This window comes from Phyllostomus hastatus, unplaced genomic scaffold, assembly GCF_019186645.2.
Source record: "Phyllostomus hastatus isolate PE091 unplaced genomic scaffold, TTU_PhHast_1.1 phas_contig_500, whole genome shotgun sequence".
NCBI lineage: Eukaryota > Metazoa > Chordata > Mammalia > Chiroptera > Phyllostomidae > Phyllostomus > Phyllostomus hastatus.
In genome coordinates, this window is record NW_025333898.1 from 940 (window position 1) to 19,427 (window position 18,488).

Consider the following 18,488-nt stretch of genomic DNA (forward strand, 5'->3'; position numbering starts at 1 on the left):
TCCCACCCTTTCTCCTTCAGGCCAGACTGGAAGGCCTTAGGAGTCATAAAAGAAAGCTTGAGTCCAGCACAATGCCATGCCATACCATAGGGCTGTCCAGGAGCCAGGTGACACTCCAGTCTCCTCACACAGACACAGGGCCCTTGGAGGAGCTGTGAGTCCTGGCTGGGCTCTTCCAGGGCTGCTTCTGTGAGGATTAGTTCTCTTGGAAGCTCAGGGCTCCTGGAAGTCTGTTTTGCTGTTCACTGTTTGTATTAAACCTTTGCATACCCCCAATAAAGCCTGGCATAGAGGAGAGAGAAGGTGGTCAGAGCATGGGTTCTGTCACTCCCAGCTGTGTGACCCCAGGAAGGCCTCAGTTTCCTCCTCTGCAAAATAGATCTAGTAATAATAATCCTTCCTGCTGAGAATGTCATGAAATCGCAGTGAGACAGTTTTACCTTGCTGGCTGATCCTTCTTCACACGAGTCTATTCTCTCTCCATTCCAGCCTGCCCCCAGACATCTGTACTTTCTGTTTCTGTACTGGGAATGCTCTTTCCTGAGATATCCCTTTTCATTTTCATCATTAGACCCTCAGCTCACGGGCCACTCTTCGTGGGGGGCTGCCATAGATCCCTTGGCAAGAGGAGCCAGCCACACACTACCATACCACCTGGTCCAATTTTGACAACAGTTACCTCTGTCTGGAATCAGCTGGCTCATGTATTAGTTTACTTGGTCACCACTGTCCATTGCCCTTCAAAACATCAGCTCCTTGAGGACAGGGTCCTCATCGATTTTGTTCACAACCCTCTCCCCAGTGGACCTAGCACAGTGCCTGGGACAGAGAAGATGCTCAGTAGGGATATGCTGAATGAACGAGGAATGCAAACAATCCATGTGCAGAGCTTAGCCCTGTGCCTGGCATGTGAAAAGCTTGCAGTGATTTAGCAATTAGTGACAGAAATAAACATGACAATAATAAATAAGCAGAGTCATGACAGCTAGGACAGGGGGCAGGCTATCCTGGGAATGAAATGAACCTGGAGTTTGGCAGCTCCCCCTTGTTCTTCCTGCTCTGTGATCCTGGGCATTTTACTCACCCTCTCTGGGCTATACTTTCTTCTTGAGAAATACGGAAGACTCTGAAGCCGGGACTGCTTAAGGGAAAAAGTGAGATGGGACATTTTTTTCCTTCTTGCTCAATCTCTCTTCTGAGAAGGGCCCAGCTCCCAGAGGGGCAATATGATGAGGAGGAAGGAATCCAGAAGAATGAATTGTAACAGAAATTACTGGGCAAGTGTGTGGGGAGGGGGGCTGTGTTGCCGGAGGTCCTGGGTTTTCCTGAGAGCCCACCCATCCTTTTCCCCTGCTCATCAGTGAGGTCCATGTGTTCCAGGTTCATGGGGAGCCTAGAGCCCTGGTGGGGAACTGCTAGGTCATAATGGGATGTCCCCTAACCCCTCTGGGTGGAATTTCCAGCTCTGGCCACCACCCTGTCTGCTTCCTCTTCCTCTGAGTTTCTGGTGAGCTGGGAGTGGGAGGTGTGGGAGGCATGTGAAGCATCTGGGCTGCTGTAGGCACCCCACCCAAGCCCCTCTGCTCACTCAGGGAGAAGGAGTGAAGGGAGCTGTTCTCATCTCCTGGGCACTGTCCAGTGGAGGCCCTCTCTCTGGAGAGCAGGCACTCTGGATAGCAGAGGGAGACAGAGAGTTGCCCCTTTCCTGGCATCTCCTGTCCACCCCCTGCCCTCAGAGCTCTTGGACAGGGCCCCTGAAGCCTCCCTGAAGGAGTGAGGGGGGCTGTTTCTAGACTAGGAAGGTCTTGGGGCCTGGGGAGAACCCAGGAAACTGTGTGATGGGTGGTGTTGGGAACCACCCTGCCTGGTTTCAGAAGCTTTAATCCCCCATGGCTAAGGCTGAGTAAAAGACCTTGGGACCATAAGTCACTAAGGAGACAAAGCTTATCCTCCCAGCAGGGGCGCAGCCTCTGCCCCCTTTACTTCACCCTGCTTGGCCCCGGGTGGATGACTGGGTAGCCAATGATGGGTAAGATTCCTCAAGGAAGAAACGACCTAAGACAGACATGGTCGAGAAGGGGCCATCAGGGAAGGACTTAGGGGGCTATAGAAAATGGGGGTGTGGACCATCACCCCTTGGCTTTGACATAGCCTGTGTCCTCATTCTGTCTGTAAGAAGTCCCCTAATCTCTTGGCTGCATGAATCCCCCACCTGACTTAAGCCTAAAACAATGCCGGAGGCAGGGGTGGCCCTGTGCTGGAATGGGTGGTTTCCGGGGGCAATCAGGCCTAAGAAAGAATGCATAAAATCCTGTGAGACCTGCTTTACTAAGAATACCCTCCATTTAAATGATAAGTGTTCAAGCATAAAATGAGTTTGTTTCCCAAAGTTTTATGGTCCTTTGGCTATCTGACCCTGACTCAGAATAAGCCCTCATAGTTCTTTGAATGTTATCTGTTCCTTGATCATTACTGCCTGACAATGATTGATGAGGTTTACCTGTATTCCTGTGCAAATTGAACCCAATAAAAGCCCATTAAGGAAGAGGCTGAAGGCCCTTCTCCTTTGGGAGATTGACCATCTTTCCTCCCCAAGCAGATCATGTTTTGGTAGACTTATTCTCCTCCGTGGCAGAGGTGGGGGGCCTCTGTTGGCAGATCCTCCCCACAGGGAGGGTGTGTGATTATGCATGTTTCCATCTGCAGTGTTCGAATGGGGTGGGTACGTGTGGGGGGAGAAGTTGTGTGTGTGTCTTGTCTGCTCAGGTGTGTGTGTCGATGACCATCTCTGCGTGGGGTGTTTGTGTGTGACACAGATATGTATATGGAGGTATCTGTATGTGTATGCGCAACTTGGTGGGCAGTGTGTCTGTGTCCATGGGGGAGGGATGTGCGGATGGGTATCTGGGTGTGGGGTATGTCCACAAAGAGGGCTTCTGGGCCCATCTTTTCCCTCTCTCATCCAGGTGCCCTTGGACCTCACCCTGAGCAGGTCGCAGGTTCAAGAGCTTCCCAGAGGGGTCAGCCCCGGTAAAACAGGCCAGAGGACAGGATCCCCACCTCCACTGGCCTCCCCACTGGGCCCAGGACAAAATTTTCCAGTTCCCTCAGAGCTGTATGCTCTTCCAGCACCATTTTACAGAAGGGGAAACTGAGTCATCCACCTGGTCCCTCATCAGTGACAGACCTTTGTTGCTTCAACATGTATTTATTGAGCACCTACTATGTGTCAGGCATAGGAAACCAAGCAAAGCAGACGAGGTGCCTGCCCTGGGGAGCTTACATTTTAGTGAGGGAAGCAGGCACCAGCCAGACAAGGTCATATGGGGAGAAGGGTATAGTGACAATGACAGGGAATGGATGGGACAGACTGATAGGAGGGACACCACCTTTTGTTTGGGGTGGGCAGAGGTTCCCCTCATTTGGCACAATGACCAGAAAGAGGCATCCTGGGAAGAGTTCCCCCACATCTGCATGTTGGCAGACTCTAGTCACTCACCATCTGTCCCCAGAGTCTGCACACCTGGCTCAACACAGCCAGGCGGGGCCCCTCCTCACCCCACTCAGCAAAGTATGTTCCAGAAGATATACTGTGGCTTCTCAAAATGAAGAAAGAATTAGAAGGAAACAGGAACTGCCACACAATATTTGCCTGACCTAGCAGCAGGGCCATAACCCCAGAAGCTGAGCAGGAACAGATGGAGCGGGTGGGCTTGCCTGTGGGTGCTGGGTGGTAATGATGTGTCTGTGAGGGTTCACCATTGTAACACATGTTCCCACCTGGTGGGGATGTTTGATTGTGTGGGAACCTGTGTTTGCATGGGGGCAGGGGGACAATTCCAGGAATGTTCCACTGACAAGTGTAGGAAGGGCTGCTGGGAGCTGTTTATATGTGGGGGATTCCTCAGTAAGTAAGACTGCTCAGCACTGCATCACCTGCATAACCATGGCCTCTTTTGCTCCATGCAGGGAGTGTCCCTGAGTCATTTGGCTGACCCTGGAGACAGTACCACATCCCCAAAACACCTCCTTGGGGATGGCAGCACCTCTCTAAGCTGGTAGGGAGGGAGGGAAGAGGAGTGGCCTTCAGTGATGCTGATGCCCTGCCTGGAATTCTTTTCCCACCTGTCAAGACTCTAGGTGGCATTTCCAACAGGGAGCCCTCCTGAGAGTCCTGGGGAAGGACCTAGGAAGAGATTCACTTCATTTCCCCAGGTCAGCATTTCTGTGTTTGGAGAAGATGAGAAAAGGGGCTCTGCAAGAAACAACTTTATGCACACATTCGTGTATTCAGTCACTATTCAAGACTGCTTACAGGGACTCTGTGCAGGGCTGGCCACTGGAGGTACCTGCTTAGGTACCATGACAATGTTTTGTGTACCCAGAGTTATGGTCTCCTCAAAATTAACTAGTAGAGAAAATGAAGGGTTTAAGTGAGAACTCCAAGGGGCACCCAGAGAGTGGTGGGGCTCCTCTAGATAATGGTGTGGAGACTTGAGAGTCTCCAAAAGATGCCAAAAGATGCCCTTTTGCCTCTCCCCATTAAATAAACACACTTATGTGTGATGGCTGGAGCTCAAGCCGCTGTTTTGGCCCATAAGACAACCCTGAGGCTAGAAGCCAACTGTTAAAGTATGATGGAGCAAGACTATAGGAGGCATCCAAGTCACTGAGGATTATCAACATGCTGCATCAACCCAAGACGTTTCAACTCCAGGCTTTTTACATGACAGAGATATAAACCTCCAAATTGCATAAGCTTCTTGTTGGATTTTCTCCTATTCAGTTAAGCCAAATCTGAAGTGTTACAGGCAGAAGAGTTAAGATTTATTTAAAAAGCAATAAGGAGTCAGTGATGGTTTGAGCACGGGAGGGACACGGTGACAAAGACTTTTCTTTTCTTTCTGACTACACTTTAGGCAGTCTCCTCTGAATCCTTTGCTTGACTGGCTTTGACCTTGTTAGGTCCAGTTTTAGTAAGAATCCTGTCAAGTTGGTTTGGTCAGAATCCCTCACCCTCAATATCTGATCACCTCACACTCCACATTTGACCAAATTCCTCATCTCACACTAACCCCCAGGTGATGCCTGATCACTCTGACCTGCCCTCTGCAAGAATCCTGTTAGGCCAATTCCGCCAGAATCTTCCCTGACCATTGATGTTCCCTGAACATTACTAAGCGGGAGCCCTTAGTAATCCCCCTCCACCTTGCTCCATGCATCTAAATTCCCACTTTTCCTTGTTGTATTTGGAGCTGAGTGCAATTTCTTCCCCTTAATGCAAAACCCCATTGTTGAGCTCCTTACCCCTATCGTGACAGCCCTGAATAAAGTCTGCCTTAGTGTGTTAACAAGTGTCATGAGTAATGTCTTCATTAAAAGTGGTTGTATTTAAAAGATCATTCTGGCTGCTGCATAGAAAATTGGAGCGTGGGCATGAAATTAGGGGGAGGCAGAAGGGATGGGTGGAGGCTGCTGTTCCTGGTGGGATGGTAGAAGCCCAGCCTTGGTGAGAAGAATGGGGACAGGAGGTAAACGGGAGTTACACCTTCGAGGGGAGAGTCTCCGTCTCATCCTCACTTTAAGCCCATCCCTGGCTGCCTTCACTTTTTTTAATCCTTACCCAAGGATATGTTTATATGGTTTTTATTGATTTGAGAGAGAGAGAGAGAGAGAGGACATTGATGTGAGAACCATCCATCAGTTGCCTCTCACTTGCCCTCTGAGTGGGTGTTGTTCCCATTTAAGACCTAGGTTTGTGCCCTGAATGGGAATTGAGCCTGCAAATTTTTAGTGTATGGGATGATGCCCTAACCAACTGAGCCACCAGCCAGGGCCTGGCTGCCATCACTCTTAAAGGTGAAGCTCCCTAATTGAGACTCATACATTTAGCTCATGCTGGCAACTGCCATGTCAACCCACATGCCCTCTCACCTCAGGGCCTTTGTACATGCTCTGTGTAAACTCTCTTGAGAATGTCTTTTCTCCTGTTTGATTCCTCATCTTCTGGAAGATCTTGGGTCAATTAGCCCTTTCCAGAGAAGCCTCTCCGGACTCCTCCAGCGCAGAGATTGTCCCTGCTGTCAGTGCAGTGGGATTTTGTACCATTGCGTGATTACAGACTCAACATCTGCCTCCCCTAAGAGTGTAACACTCCAAGGCGCAGGGCCAACGTGAGTTTTGTTTAGTCCAGGGCTTGGAACAGAGCTCATGTGCTATAAACATTTGTCCAGTGGCTGGATGTCCAGCTGGCTGATTGGTCCTTATTGGGCAGAGAACTTAGGCCAGATTCTTCATTACCTGTTGGCTCCAAATCCTGCCACTAGGCCAGTGCTATCAGAAGGAGCCAACATGGGGAAGTGATGGCACTGGCTGCAGGAGGCTGAAGCCAGGGCAGTTTGGGAGACAACTCCTCCCTGAGACCCATCTGGTCTGATGGGCCTGAGGGTGAGACACTCACTGAGCAATGCAGGCTAATCCAGCCTTCCACATGACGTCCTGGTCCTCAGTTATCCACCTGTCTGCAACTCTCCTGGGCTGGGGAGACTGGGTGGGCACTTTTTGTTTCTGGGTGCTCCGTGCCTGCCCAGCACAGCCTGGCATGGACAACACACCCTGTGAGTGACTGCAAACCACAATTGCACCAAACTTGTGTGAAATTCTAACAGGTTCCAATTAGTTGAGACTTTGAGAAGGAATTTGGGGGGAGAAGGAGGAAAAGAGGCCTTAGCCTGTTCTGGCTGCCATGACAAACTACCACAAACTGTGCAGCTCACACAACAGACATGTATCACTCTCAGTTTTGGAGGCTGGAAATCCAAGATCAAGGTGCTGGCCATCTTGGTTCCTGGTGGAGGGCCCTCTTCCTGGCTTGCAGACAGCTGTCTGCTCATGTCTTCAATAGTCTTTGTGCTCCTGAGGTGGCATGAGGGGGAGAGGGAGGGGGAGGGACTGAGTGGCAGGCAGAGATCTGGGTGCCACCCCACTCCTGGGCCCAGGGGTCCAGGACAGTTACAGGAAAGCTCCCCACGTCCCTGCCCATTATTGCCAACCCGGGTCTGGGCCCAGGACTGACTCTACTCTGTGCCTGGGGGTCGGTCGCCTCTCTGTGCTTCAGTTTCCACTCCCATAAAATGAGAGTAACATCATTTACCTCCAGAGACAGAAAAGTGAAGGAGAGAGTGGAAATTAGGAATAAAATGAAACAAAAACAACCATAAAAGAAAACGAAATCAACAGCTTTCCCCGTTTCATTCTTTGCAGTTTCTTTTTGTTTTCCTTTCCACCCGTGCTTTCCTCCCTTCTGTTCTTGGCGTGTTTCCCTTCGGCCCTCTCTTTATTCCTCGGGATCATTCCTAGATCTCTGAGAGCGCTCCGGACCGTCTGGATTCTGCAGCGAAGGTCAGGTTGGGGCCGGACCGACGCGGTGGGTCAGGGGAAGAACCTGCACTGGCGCGAAGACGGGATTCTCCCACTTTTCAGAGAAGCTCTCAGACTGCGGGTGCGGCACAACGGACACTGGCCCCCGCCGCCAGTAGGAGCTAGTGGCTGTGCGTCCCGCGCTCCCCCTGGTCCTGCGCACGCAGACACCAAGGTCCGACAGAGCTGCTAAGTCCGTTCCTCCCCGCTGCCCAGGGCTCCTGCCCCGGCTCCATTGGCTGGGAGCTCCTGAGGGCGGGTCCTCGGCGGTCTAGTCCCTTGGAGCACGGCCCCTCCCCAGCTAAACTTGAGCAAAATTTCACTTGGGTCCGCAGCGTCCCGTCCACTGGCCTCGCTGGGAGCCGCTTTGCAGGCCGGAAATGAACTGTCCCTTTTCAGTTTTTAAAAAGGGAGTCCCTGACCCCCACCGCCTTCCTGGAGTTGGACTGGATGTGTGTATTGGTGTTACGGAGCTCAACAAAACTGTAAGCGAGCAGACCCGGTGGTCCACATAGTGCCTTGGTGAAAGACCCAACAATTAACGGTGGAAGGAGCAGGTCTTTATTTACAACATTCGAACTTGGGGCGGGGTGGGGGTATGGTGGCCCAGAGCACCTCAGCTCAGAGCCCTCCTTTCCCAGGAGACCCAGAACTTTTCATGCTCCCTACCAGGCTACTAGCCAAAAACATCCCTGAAAGGTTCCCATGTTGTTATCTTAAATCCGCTGCACAAACAGTTCTCCAGTTGTTCTGGAGTGTACGAAAGTCACCATTCTCAAACAGTGGCATTCTCCTTCAGTTACGGGGGTATGTATTCATCAGCCACCGTGTGCTAGTCCAAAAAAGCATGTGCCATGTTACTCTGGATCATGGTGAAACTCAGGGAAAGGCACAGGTCTTAAAGTCCGGGTAAAAATCCAGGTGCAGTAGGAAAGGATCTTGCATGGAAGTGCTTTGCAGCTCGAGTCAGCCAGAGTGTTTACCTCTCCCTTCTCACTTTCAAATCGCAGGGCAAAATCCCTTACTACAGACAGCAAGTCTCTTCCCTCACTATTACTCCTGGCATGGCCAAGAGAGTTCCACACAGCGGCTACATCTGCTTTTCTTCTTTCTAAGCTGCGTGGCAGAGAGATCTACAATGGTTGGAGCCTGTTCTTTTAAATCCTGAAAGTTACTCTCACCTTCCTTTATATCAGACCTGAAAGCACTCACCCAGGTATAGTAAGCTCTCTTCGCATCACCTGCAATGAGCTACATCAAGAGTCAGTCGGCCAATCTCCCTGGATCCAAGCCATCTAGGCATGGCTACTTAACATATTCATAACACTGGCCAGCTGTTCTTGATATGGAAAGTGCCTCTCTACTGGTCTGCCTGCCATCACTCCCCCACACCCCGCCTTGGCTGGGGAGGCTTTGGGGCTTCTCAGCCCACACCCTGTTCTGGGACCAAAGATCAGCCTGCTGTCTCCTAAGCCATGGTGTCTCCCTGCAAACTGGGAGGCCTCTCGAAGCCTCAGTTTCCCATTCTGTAGACTGGGGATATAACTTTTATTTTCATGCTGTTATAGCTCTGCTTTTTAAAAATTTTGAAGTTATATTTTTATTGATTATGCTATTACAGTAGTGCTAATTTTTCTTCCCTTTCTGCCCCTCTACCCAGCACCCCCACTCCCTCAGGCAGCCCCACACCATAGTTCATGTCCATGGGTCCTGCGTGTACGTTCTTGGCTACTCCATTTCCTGTGGTTGTTCGGTAACTACCTATTTGTACTTCTTAGTTGGGAACATAACTTTTCCTACTGAAATGCAGTGTGTGAGAATAAAAGGAGATGGTTAGTTAACCCAGTGCCAGGAGAAAGGTTAGCCACTGTTTTACTTGCTATGTTGATATTTCTCAGTCTCTTAGCTCCCAGTCTTGCCTCTCCAACCTGTTTGCCAGGGGAAACTCATAAAAACAATCGATTCAAATCAACCCCAGGCTGAAAATCGTGCACGGATACCCCCATTGCCGTTTAAGTGCCAAACTTCCCAGCAGAGCTTTCTGTTGTCTTCCACTTGGATCTTTCCCACTTCTCTCTGTGGCCTGCACCCCTCCCCCCTGGGCCTTTGCCCCTGCAGCTCCCTCTGCCAGGAATGACTTCCTCATTCCCAAAGTGATCCTGCCCCTTCACCAGGCCCCAGGCCACCTCTGCTGCTCCCCTACTCCAGGGGTCCTTGAGGACCTCCGTTCTCAGTGCTGGTCTGTCTGTCCTCTTCCCACCCCCAACTGGCCCAGGAGCCCCTCCAGGGCAAGACAGGGTCATGGGACCAGGGCAAAGTAAGTGCTGGGGCTCCCAGTGGGCTGATCTGGGCCCAGGTTGGGCCCTGGGCTCTTGGAGTGGGGTCGAGAGTAGGTTCCCTTGGGAGGGGACCGGTTTTTCTTTGTCCTGCTGAATGGCAAAGTCAGGATGTTTTGTTTGTGTCCCATCAGCAGGGACAGGAATAGGAGCAATCATTCTAGAGGTCCCTGTGTCTGATAGTTCCAGCATGAGTGGCTCAACCATTGTTGACCCAGCCCATTGCTGTTGGCACCATCAGGTCTGTACAAGGTCCCTGGGCCTGGGAAGCAGCCACTATTACTGCCCCATTCGACAGATGAGGTAGCTGAGGCATGGAGCAGTGAGGTCACCTGTCAGGGTCACAGGGAGTGAAGAGCAGAGTCAGGCCTGAAACTCAGGTCTGCTGCCAGGGCCAGGGAGGTGAGGATGAAATACCTGGGTGCTTGCAGTGATGGTGTTAAGGGTGCATGGTTGGCTTCTGGTTACTGACAAGGGCTTCAGTTCTCCCAGAAGAGGCTGTCAGGGCTGCCTCATGTCCTAGGTGGTCAGGGTGCTGGGTGACCCTCTCTGGGAGGGGTGGGGCAGGAGTGCTGGAGGGCCTGCCACTGGATCCCAGCACACAGGTCCTGGGGTTTTGGATCTCTTCCCAGCACTCGGGCCCCAGGGGGCAGGCAGGGGGCAGGCAGGGGGCAGGTGAGCAGTTTCCAGCAGTTTCCAGCATTTTCCAGCTGGGCTTGGCCTGGGATGGGGCTCAGCAGCTCTCATCCATCCTCACGTGCTGTTCCCAGGGCTGCACCCTCCTTCCCCGTTCATATTTCTCTCCCTGTTGTCAACACCCCTCCCACTCCCTGCCCCACCCCTTGCCTCCCCCACTCCCCTCTACTTGGGCTTGCCTCCTCCACCCCCTCCTTTCCCCCTCCTTCCCCTGGAGCCAGGCTCTCTGTGGAACAGTGGAGAGGAATGGGTCACCTTCCTGGCTGTCTCTCAGCCTCTCTGGCTGTCTTGGGCGCCCTCTGTCCTGCCTCAGCTGACCCAGCCCCCCAGGCCTGAAAGCCCTCGGTTCTGCTTGGGTTGAGCTGGGCTGGAGACAGGGAGGAGAGGGCAGGGGAGTCTCTGCCTTCGTTTACAGACCAGGATCCCTGGTACAACTGGGTAAATTTGTGGCTGATCTAGAGCCACAACCCCTACCCCCAACTCCACCCAGTTTTCCTTCCACCCTCTTACACTAGCCGACAGGTGGGCATGCCTGTTCTTAACCGGCTCTGCTCTGTGTCCACTGATGGGATGATTCTAGTTAGTATGTAAATGCAGGCTCAGACCCTGACACAGAAGTTGGTGGACAGTGGCCATCATACCTTCATTGACCCTGGCCCCCGACCAGTTCTCTAGTAACCTCTCTTCTTCCATTTGTGCGGGCTAGTACTCATCCTTGCCTGCCAGCAGTGGCTTGGCCCTGGGGCTGGGAGGTGTCTGGTCTTGATGCCCAGCCCTGGCTTTCCCTAGCCAGGAACTCACAAAAGGCTCAAGACACTCACCCTATTCAGAAAAAGCGGCTTAGAAATAAGACATAGGCCTGGAGAGGTTTGGCTTTGATGAGAACCATGCTGAGAATGATGCTCCCAACGTGAAACCAGCTCTTGTTCTCCTGTCTTTGTGCTCTCAAGGGTCTGAAAGCTACCAAGAATGGGGCCTTGTGAAATGAACTGACAAGTTTCCTCTCGCTAAAGTGTAAATGACTGACAGCACTACTTCCAAGGGTCTCCTCCCTGGAGGAAGGAATTGGCTCTTTGGCTCGAGACAAATTTGAGCCCCCAGCCAACTGCCCACTCGCCGGACAAGGACCTACTCTGCGTGAGTCTCAGACTGGCTAGGGGAGGCTTCCAGAGACTGGCCAGCTCTGTGCCTCAGTATCCCTGTTTGTGGAATGGCAGACTTGGGGTTGGGGTAAAGGGTGAGGAACTGGGAAGGGTGAGAAACTTGTGAAAACTGGAGGGCACTGTCCAGGCCCATCAGAGCCTGTCGTGATCTAGGGGCATGGGATAGAAGTCACCACAGCTGGGAAATCACCAGGTCCTAAATCATTGACCTTTAACTGCACACAAGCCTTTGATCTTGTGACCTCAGCTTCCTCAGCTGCAAAATGGGGACAGTAGCAGGGCTGCCCAGTGCTGCAAAGGACCCACATGGTGCCTGGCAGATGCAGTCCTCGGGCCGATGAGTGCAGGCTGCTGCTCTTACTAATAACTTGTTGTCAGAGAGATGCTCAGAGAGCTCTTAGTCCAACACCCTTTTTTCAAATGGGGAAACTGAGCCCTGAGAAAATCTGCCAAGGCCATCCAGTGAGTCGCTCTGCTGGGTCCTGTGTGAATGGCTCTGGGAGCCGTGCAGTGCACCCCTCTGGATGGCTGTGCGTGGTGGCCCTGGCCAGGACCCCCAGGGCCCAGCTGTGGGCAGAGGTGTGGTTGAACGGGGTGTGCCCCCCGAGAGTGGGTGGCTGTCTGGAGGGCTGGTGGGGGCCTCTCCCACTTTGCCCCTCTCTGTCAGGACGGTGAGGGCCTCCCAGGGCCCGGTCTACAAAGGAGTCTGCAAATGCTTCTGTCGATCCAAGGGCCACGGCTTCATCACCCCAGCGGACGGCGGCCCCGATATCTTCTTGCACATCTCTGAGTGAGTCAGTGGTGGGTCTGCGGGGTGTGGGGCTGGGGTGGGCACTGTCTTGGCTCCTCAGTGGCAGAGGGAGTATGTGACTCTGATGTGGGCCAGGTATGAAGGTGTGAGGCCAGGCGTGTGTGACCTGGTGAGACTGTGTTCAGAGCTGGGTTTTTGAGACTGCTCTTGGTGGGGCTGGTGTGTCAGATGCTGCAGGCGACAATCTGCCTGTGTGTGTGTGTGTGTGTGTGTGTGTGTGTGTGTGAGAGAGAGAGAGAGTTGGGAAGCATTGGGGTGGGGTGAGCACCCATGTGGACGGGGAGGGAACGCCCCTGTGAGCCGGGGAATCTGTGTTTGCCCTCTGGGCGGTTTCCTGCCCTACCTCGGGGAAGTGGCCTGGTGAGGTTGGGGGCTGCCCTGCCCCACTGACCCAGGAAGTCTGGAGCTGGACCCTTTCTCTGGTCACTTGCTCACTGACGTCCTTCCTTCCTGAGCATCTGGAGCCATAGGAGGGCCCGGGGCGGGGCCCACGCATTGTAGGCCCCGGCGTCCTGCAGTCTGTGTTTCGCCTCCTGCCTGCCAGCTGGCCTTCAGATAGGTGGGGACCTGATCTGGCACCCCGAGCTGTACCCCCTCCTTTGGCCTCAGCATCCCCTGATTTCTCATTCCCGTTTGCGGGGCAGGCCTGTTCGGCATGGCAGACCTGGCAGTACAGACTGGGGCAGAAGTAGGTTCACAGCTGTGAGTGTGGGAAACACAGAGTTTATTCTTATATTATCATTTAGTAAGTATTGTGTTATTTTCCATGTGCACAACTGTAAACCTACTTTTGCCCCACCCTGTATATAGAAACCATGTTTTTTTTTTTTTTTTTTAAAGATTTTATTTATTTATTTTTAGAGAGGGAAGGGAGGGAGAGAGAGAGAGAGAGAGAAACATCGATGTGCGATTGCTGGGGGCTGTGGCCTGCAACCCAGGTATGTGCCCTGACTGGGAATTGAACTGGCGACACTTTGGTTCGCAGCCCGAGCTCAATCCACTGAGCTATGCCAGCCAGGAGAAACCATGTTTTTGAAAATTGGGTCCTATTGCAAATGTCTGCCATGAGGGGAGAATATTTCTGTTTTAGCGTCCCCACCCGCAGCCCCACATTCTTGCACGTCGGGTCTCTTGGGCAGACCTTAAATGCTAAAGCAGCACATTTTATGCACGCCTGCCTGAGTGCAGGCGTGGACGTGTGTTGCCTCTATCCTACTGCAAAAGGATTTGTACTAGTTTACAGAGATATACACAGGGCATCCAGAAAATAAGTCGGTAAGGAAACATGGGGTTGGGGGCAAGTTAGAAAGATGGAGATGCTGCGATGCCCAGCTCCACTGCTGGGAGTGGCTGAGCGTCTCGGTGGCCAAGTCAGAGGGAAGCTCCATTTGCTACTTGATTCTTCAATTTGAGCAAACCAGTTCTGGGGGGCTGCTGGCCCTGGTGTTCGGCATCTGAAGGGGATTTTGGGGGTCTCATCAAGGGGGTGTTAAGGAGAACACCTCACCATCATGTCTGGGATGGTGACTCATGTCCTGTAGAAAGTAAGGGAATATTCTGGCAGTGGTACCAAGAAAAAGGACCCTTCCTGGAACTATCTTTGAGCACAGAAGGGTCTTTGCCGGAGGTGCACCAGGTTCCTGGGGAATGAAGAGCAGGGGTGCAGGCTGTTTGCTGGGACTCTGGGGCCAGGGTGGGGTGCTGCGGCTGCTCAGGAAGCCTGTACCCAGGTCATCTTTCGCCTCCCAAGTGACTGCCTCATTTCTGTCTCTGGCTCAGACGGGCTCCCCCTCCTCTTCCGTCCACAAGCCCATGGCACCCACGCTTAACACGGAGCGTGAGCAGCCCCGGGCGGCTGAGCCCTCCCTGACTGTCTCAGCACCCGAGGTCCCAGGGAAGCAGCTAATGGGGTGGGGCGCTCCTCCACCACAATCTGAGGCCGAGGCCGAGGCCGAGTGGTGCTGCGCCAGCGTGGCTGCTGCCTGTGATTTTCCATGTGCACAACTGGAACTGGCGGGAGGCAGGTCCTCGGAAGGGGTCGCCCTGTGACCAGAGCTTTTCTGAGTGCTGGGCACTGAGTGCTTTTCTCCCCCCAACAGTGTGGAAGGGGAGTACGTCCCGGTGGAAGGTGACGAGGTCACCTATAAGATGTGCTCCATCCCACCCAAGCACGAGAAGCTGCAGGCTGTGGAGGTGGTCATCACCCACCTGGCGCCGGGCACCAAGCACGAGACCTGGTCTGGCCACGTCATCAGCTCCTAGGAGAGGCCAGAAGCACTCCTTCTCCTGGGCTTGGGGGAGACTTTGGGGGGAGGAGGAGGCAGGACCCTACCGGACATGACATTGCACTGCCCGAGATACACCTCAAAGTGGGGGAGTGTGGTTCCTTTCAAGTGTCTCCTGGAGGAAGGGTGTCGGGCAGGCACAGGGGTGTCCTGGCCACCAGCACAGTCTCTGACCATCACAAGAACTTCACCATCTGAAAAGTATTAAAAGCATTGAACAAGGCAAAGCGCCGGCTGGTGGCTGAGTAGAGGGTCCAACCGTCGCCCTGGGGGTGGGGCAGGTGGTATTTCTCCAGCCCACAGAGTCCCTCATCCCCGGCCCCCTGGGGTTGGAGGCTCAAAATTCTGCTCGGTGGTGACAGGGACGCTGTGTGTCTCCCCAGCATGACTTACCACCCAGTGCCTCCTCTTGTGCCTCCTTGGCCTTGGACGCAGCAGGCATTTTTGTAGATTCTAGGCTTGGCTGGTTCCAGGGGAGCTGGCTTCAGGGGGTGGGGGGAGAGGGTGGGAGTAAGGTCTTGGGTGCCTTTGTAGCAGGAGATGTCCCAGCTGGGTGTCCGGAAAAGTCTGTCCAAGAGCCCTCAGCCCTCCACCTGGGCATGCCTTGCTGAGAGGGGAGCTCTGACCCTCAGGAGCCTGGCTTTTCCCCTTGTCTCCAAGTTGAGTGATTACAGCTCAGCAGCCATTTCCCATCCCCTGGCATGTGGGTGGTGGGTGGGGGAGGGAGAAGGGAGTGGAGAGGGGAGGGTGTTTGTTGAAAGACCGACCTTCTCCCACCCAAAAAAGAGTAGGTAGCTTGCTTTCTGACAGCCTGGTAAAGTCAAACGGTGAAGGAGAAACACACCTTCAGTGAAGGGGTTTTCTTGAAAGCGGCTGTGAAGCAATGCTTAGGAGGTTTTGTTTGTAAATAACTGGGGCTGTCACCAGGAGCCAGCTCTGTTTACGCTTCAGTGTTGTGAAACTTTGTACGTAGTTCCAGTAAACAAGCCTTTGGGATTTTACTTGCTGTGGTTTGGTTTGGCGTTAGTTATGATTTCAACATAGAAATAGCTGGGTGATATGTTTTGAAATATGTGGCTTATATGTAGTCAAGAATCCATTTGTCAACACGGGGACGTGACTCCTTTACAGCTGGCTTTTGGGTAGACCAGGATGTTCCGGACAAAAAACAGGACTTTGGATGCAGGGAGCAGTACCTGGTTTCATCGGGTGTCTTCCATTCCGGGGACAGCTTCCTCTTTCAGCCCGGAGACAGCTTCATTGGAAGTGGGTGGGAGGCTGGAACTGATAGGGGCTTAAGACTTGGAAAATTTTAGCTTAAGGGAAATAGGCATAAACCTAGCAAGTAATGTGTATGTTAAGCTTTCGTTTCAGAAACTACAGATAAGGCCCATCCTGGCACCTGAGAAAAAGCAGCTGACCTCATGGGGCACTGGCTAGAGATTCCCACCTGGAGACATCCCTACCAGGAAGAAGCAGGCAACTACCCCTCCCCCTTGAAGAAAGCTGTTGAATTTAAAAGCTCTCACGACCCTTGTTTGCCCTCCCCCAACCCCCTTATAAAAGATCTGGCCAGGAAAGAAAGGGGAAGATGGTTTGTTAGGGTATGAACCCGCCATCTTCTCGGATCGCTGGCCATCTGAATAAAGCGCCTATAAAAGATTCAATCGCTGTCATTGCTTATTAGATTAGGTAGTGACAGGCAGCCTGAACGCCGGTGTGTTTTCTGGTTACAGAACTACTTTGCTGATGGCTAGTGCAGTTGTTTTAAAACAGACAAGTAAGTGTGTTGATGTGTGTGCAGTGAAACATCATGGTTAAATGACTTGATCTGCTTTTCCCTGGCCCGTTGTGTCCCTTGAAGGGTCCTCTGCCTCCTGCCTCTGCCTTCTGCTGGGCCCAAGGTGGCCTTTGCCTGCTGGCCTTGAATGTGCTCCAGGTGGTCCCTGAAGGCCTGTTGGGTCCAGACGAGGCTTCCAGAGCCACTTCTGCCAAGAGCCCGAGTCTTGTGTGTGACTCCAGCAGACTTCACCTGCCAGTGGGTTGGGAATTGGATGTGCTGTAGTGACCTCTGTGTGACCTATGTGTGGACAGGAATCCTTTGTGAAGGGCACTTGCAGTCCTTGTGTGACCACATCTCCTTCACTGGATGAGTATGCTAGCACTGCAGGGTGTTAGAGCTGGAAGGGCTGCCCTCCCCACGCAGAGTCTCAATGGACAGAAACTCCTGGAGGCTCTGGGAGGACTTATGTATGGTGTTGGTGACCCTGCTGGGAGTAGCGTCCAGGATTCCTAAATCCAGATCTTTCCTCCCACCGGCCACCTTCCTCTCAATAAAGTCTGTTTTGCCCAAGGCTGTGTGTGGTTTGTTAAGTGGGGAGAGGGGGGAGAAGGGAGGGGAGGCTGGCTCTGAGGAAACTTCTGGAAGCCAGCAGGTAAGGGTGGCTCCCCAAACCAGGCTGACTCAGTGGTGCCACTTCCTAGTCTGGTTGTTTTGGGGGATGGGCCAGAAAAATGGGATCGTCCTTTTTTCTTAATCACCATTCTCAGGCAGGAGAGCTGAGGTCCAGTGTGGCTTTGTGACAACAGAAAATGCTAGTTACTCTGCCCCGTGTGGACAGATTCCCCATTGATGTATTTCTACTTTGCCTGTGCGGGGATGAGCCTGAGAACAAGGCAATCCAGACAGAAGGAAGTTCAGGAGTGGGGGCATGGAAGCCCGGTTCTCAGTGTCCAGGAGGGCAGAGGGGGAAGAGGAGGCTGGGCTGGGAGCACAGGCGGGCTGCTCTGGGAGGGTCTCCATGTGTCAGGGTGGGAAGTGGCCCTGGGCGCGAGTTTCCCAGAGGAGGTAGAGAATACTGAGTTTTGGTGGTGCGGAAGTGAACATTTTTATTGTAAGATTTTCAAATTGTATTAGGAAAAACTAGAACCAGCTCACTGAACCTGTTTAGGGAGAGGCCAGAGTAGGCATTTAGTTCAAAAGTGGGAGGTTTGAGGACGTCTTACACTGAGAGGATGTTACACAGGTGGCATGAGAGAGGCCTTTGCAAGAAAATGCAAGTGATGCTGAAAACCAGCTGCAAGCAACAGGGCTGGGAAGAGTTCCAGAACATGACAGGGGGTGCCCCAGAGGGAATACAGGTGCAAGGGCTCAGAGGCCTGGCTGCCCTGCCCAGGTGCCTGCCAGGGCTGAGATCAAGGAGCACTTGGGTGAAAAGGAAGAGGAAGCAGTTCTTGGAAAGGAAGTGGTGCAAGGCCACCTTCACCCAGCCCTTCCTGAATCCACATGGGCTCCACTGGGCCGGACCCTTCCGTCACTCCCCACTCAGTTGTCACACTGATTTTGAGCCTCCTCCAGTTCCTCCCTCAGGATCAGGTTCAGGTGCTACACGAGGTTCAGAGGGGCCTTCCTGGTGGCCTCTAGCTGCAGTAGCGGTCTGCTGTGCCCTCTACACAGGCCCTTATCCCGAGACTGCTTAAATCCAGCGCTAAACACCAGGTCAGCTTCTGCAGTGCTGGGATGGGACTTGCTTTCTTACTGGCCTCAGGCTGCTCGGGGCACAGCCTCTGTGCTTCCCGCTGCTCAGCACTTGGCCACCATGTTTACAGCTCTGGCGATGCTGTCTTCATCCTGCCCACTCCCCAAGGCTGAGGGAATGACTCAGTGCATCCTCCTCTGCAAAGCAGGCCTAAGAGTCCTGCGTACAGGGTTCCTGGGGGCTGACCTGAGTAATAGCTCACACACACCACTGCAAGGGCTTTACTGAAATTAAGCTAT

At 53.0% G+C, this 18,488-nt stretch overlaps 1 protein-coding gene across 1 annotated transcript; it reads left to right on the top strand.

The window, feature by feature from the left end:
- Nucleotides 1–11,552: 11,552 nt before the first annotated feature.
- On the top strand, nucleotides 11,553–14,937 carry CARHSP1 (calcium regulated heat stable protein 1; the record flags this gene model as incomplete). The annotated part of the gene is made up of 3 exons (XM_045846983.1): nucleotides 11,553–11,588; nucleotides 12,282–12,404; nucleotides 14,525–14,937. Coding segments are annotated over 3 exons (322 nt in total), but the record flags the coding sequence as incomplete, so codon positions are not given.
- Between the last annotated feature and the right edge of the window lie 3,551 nt (nucleotides 14,938–18,488).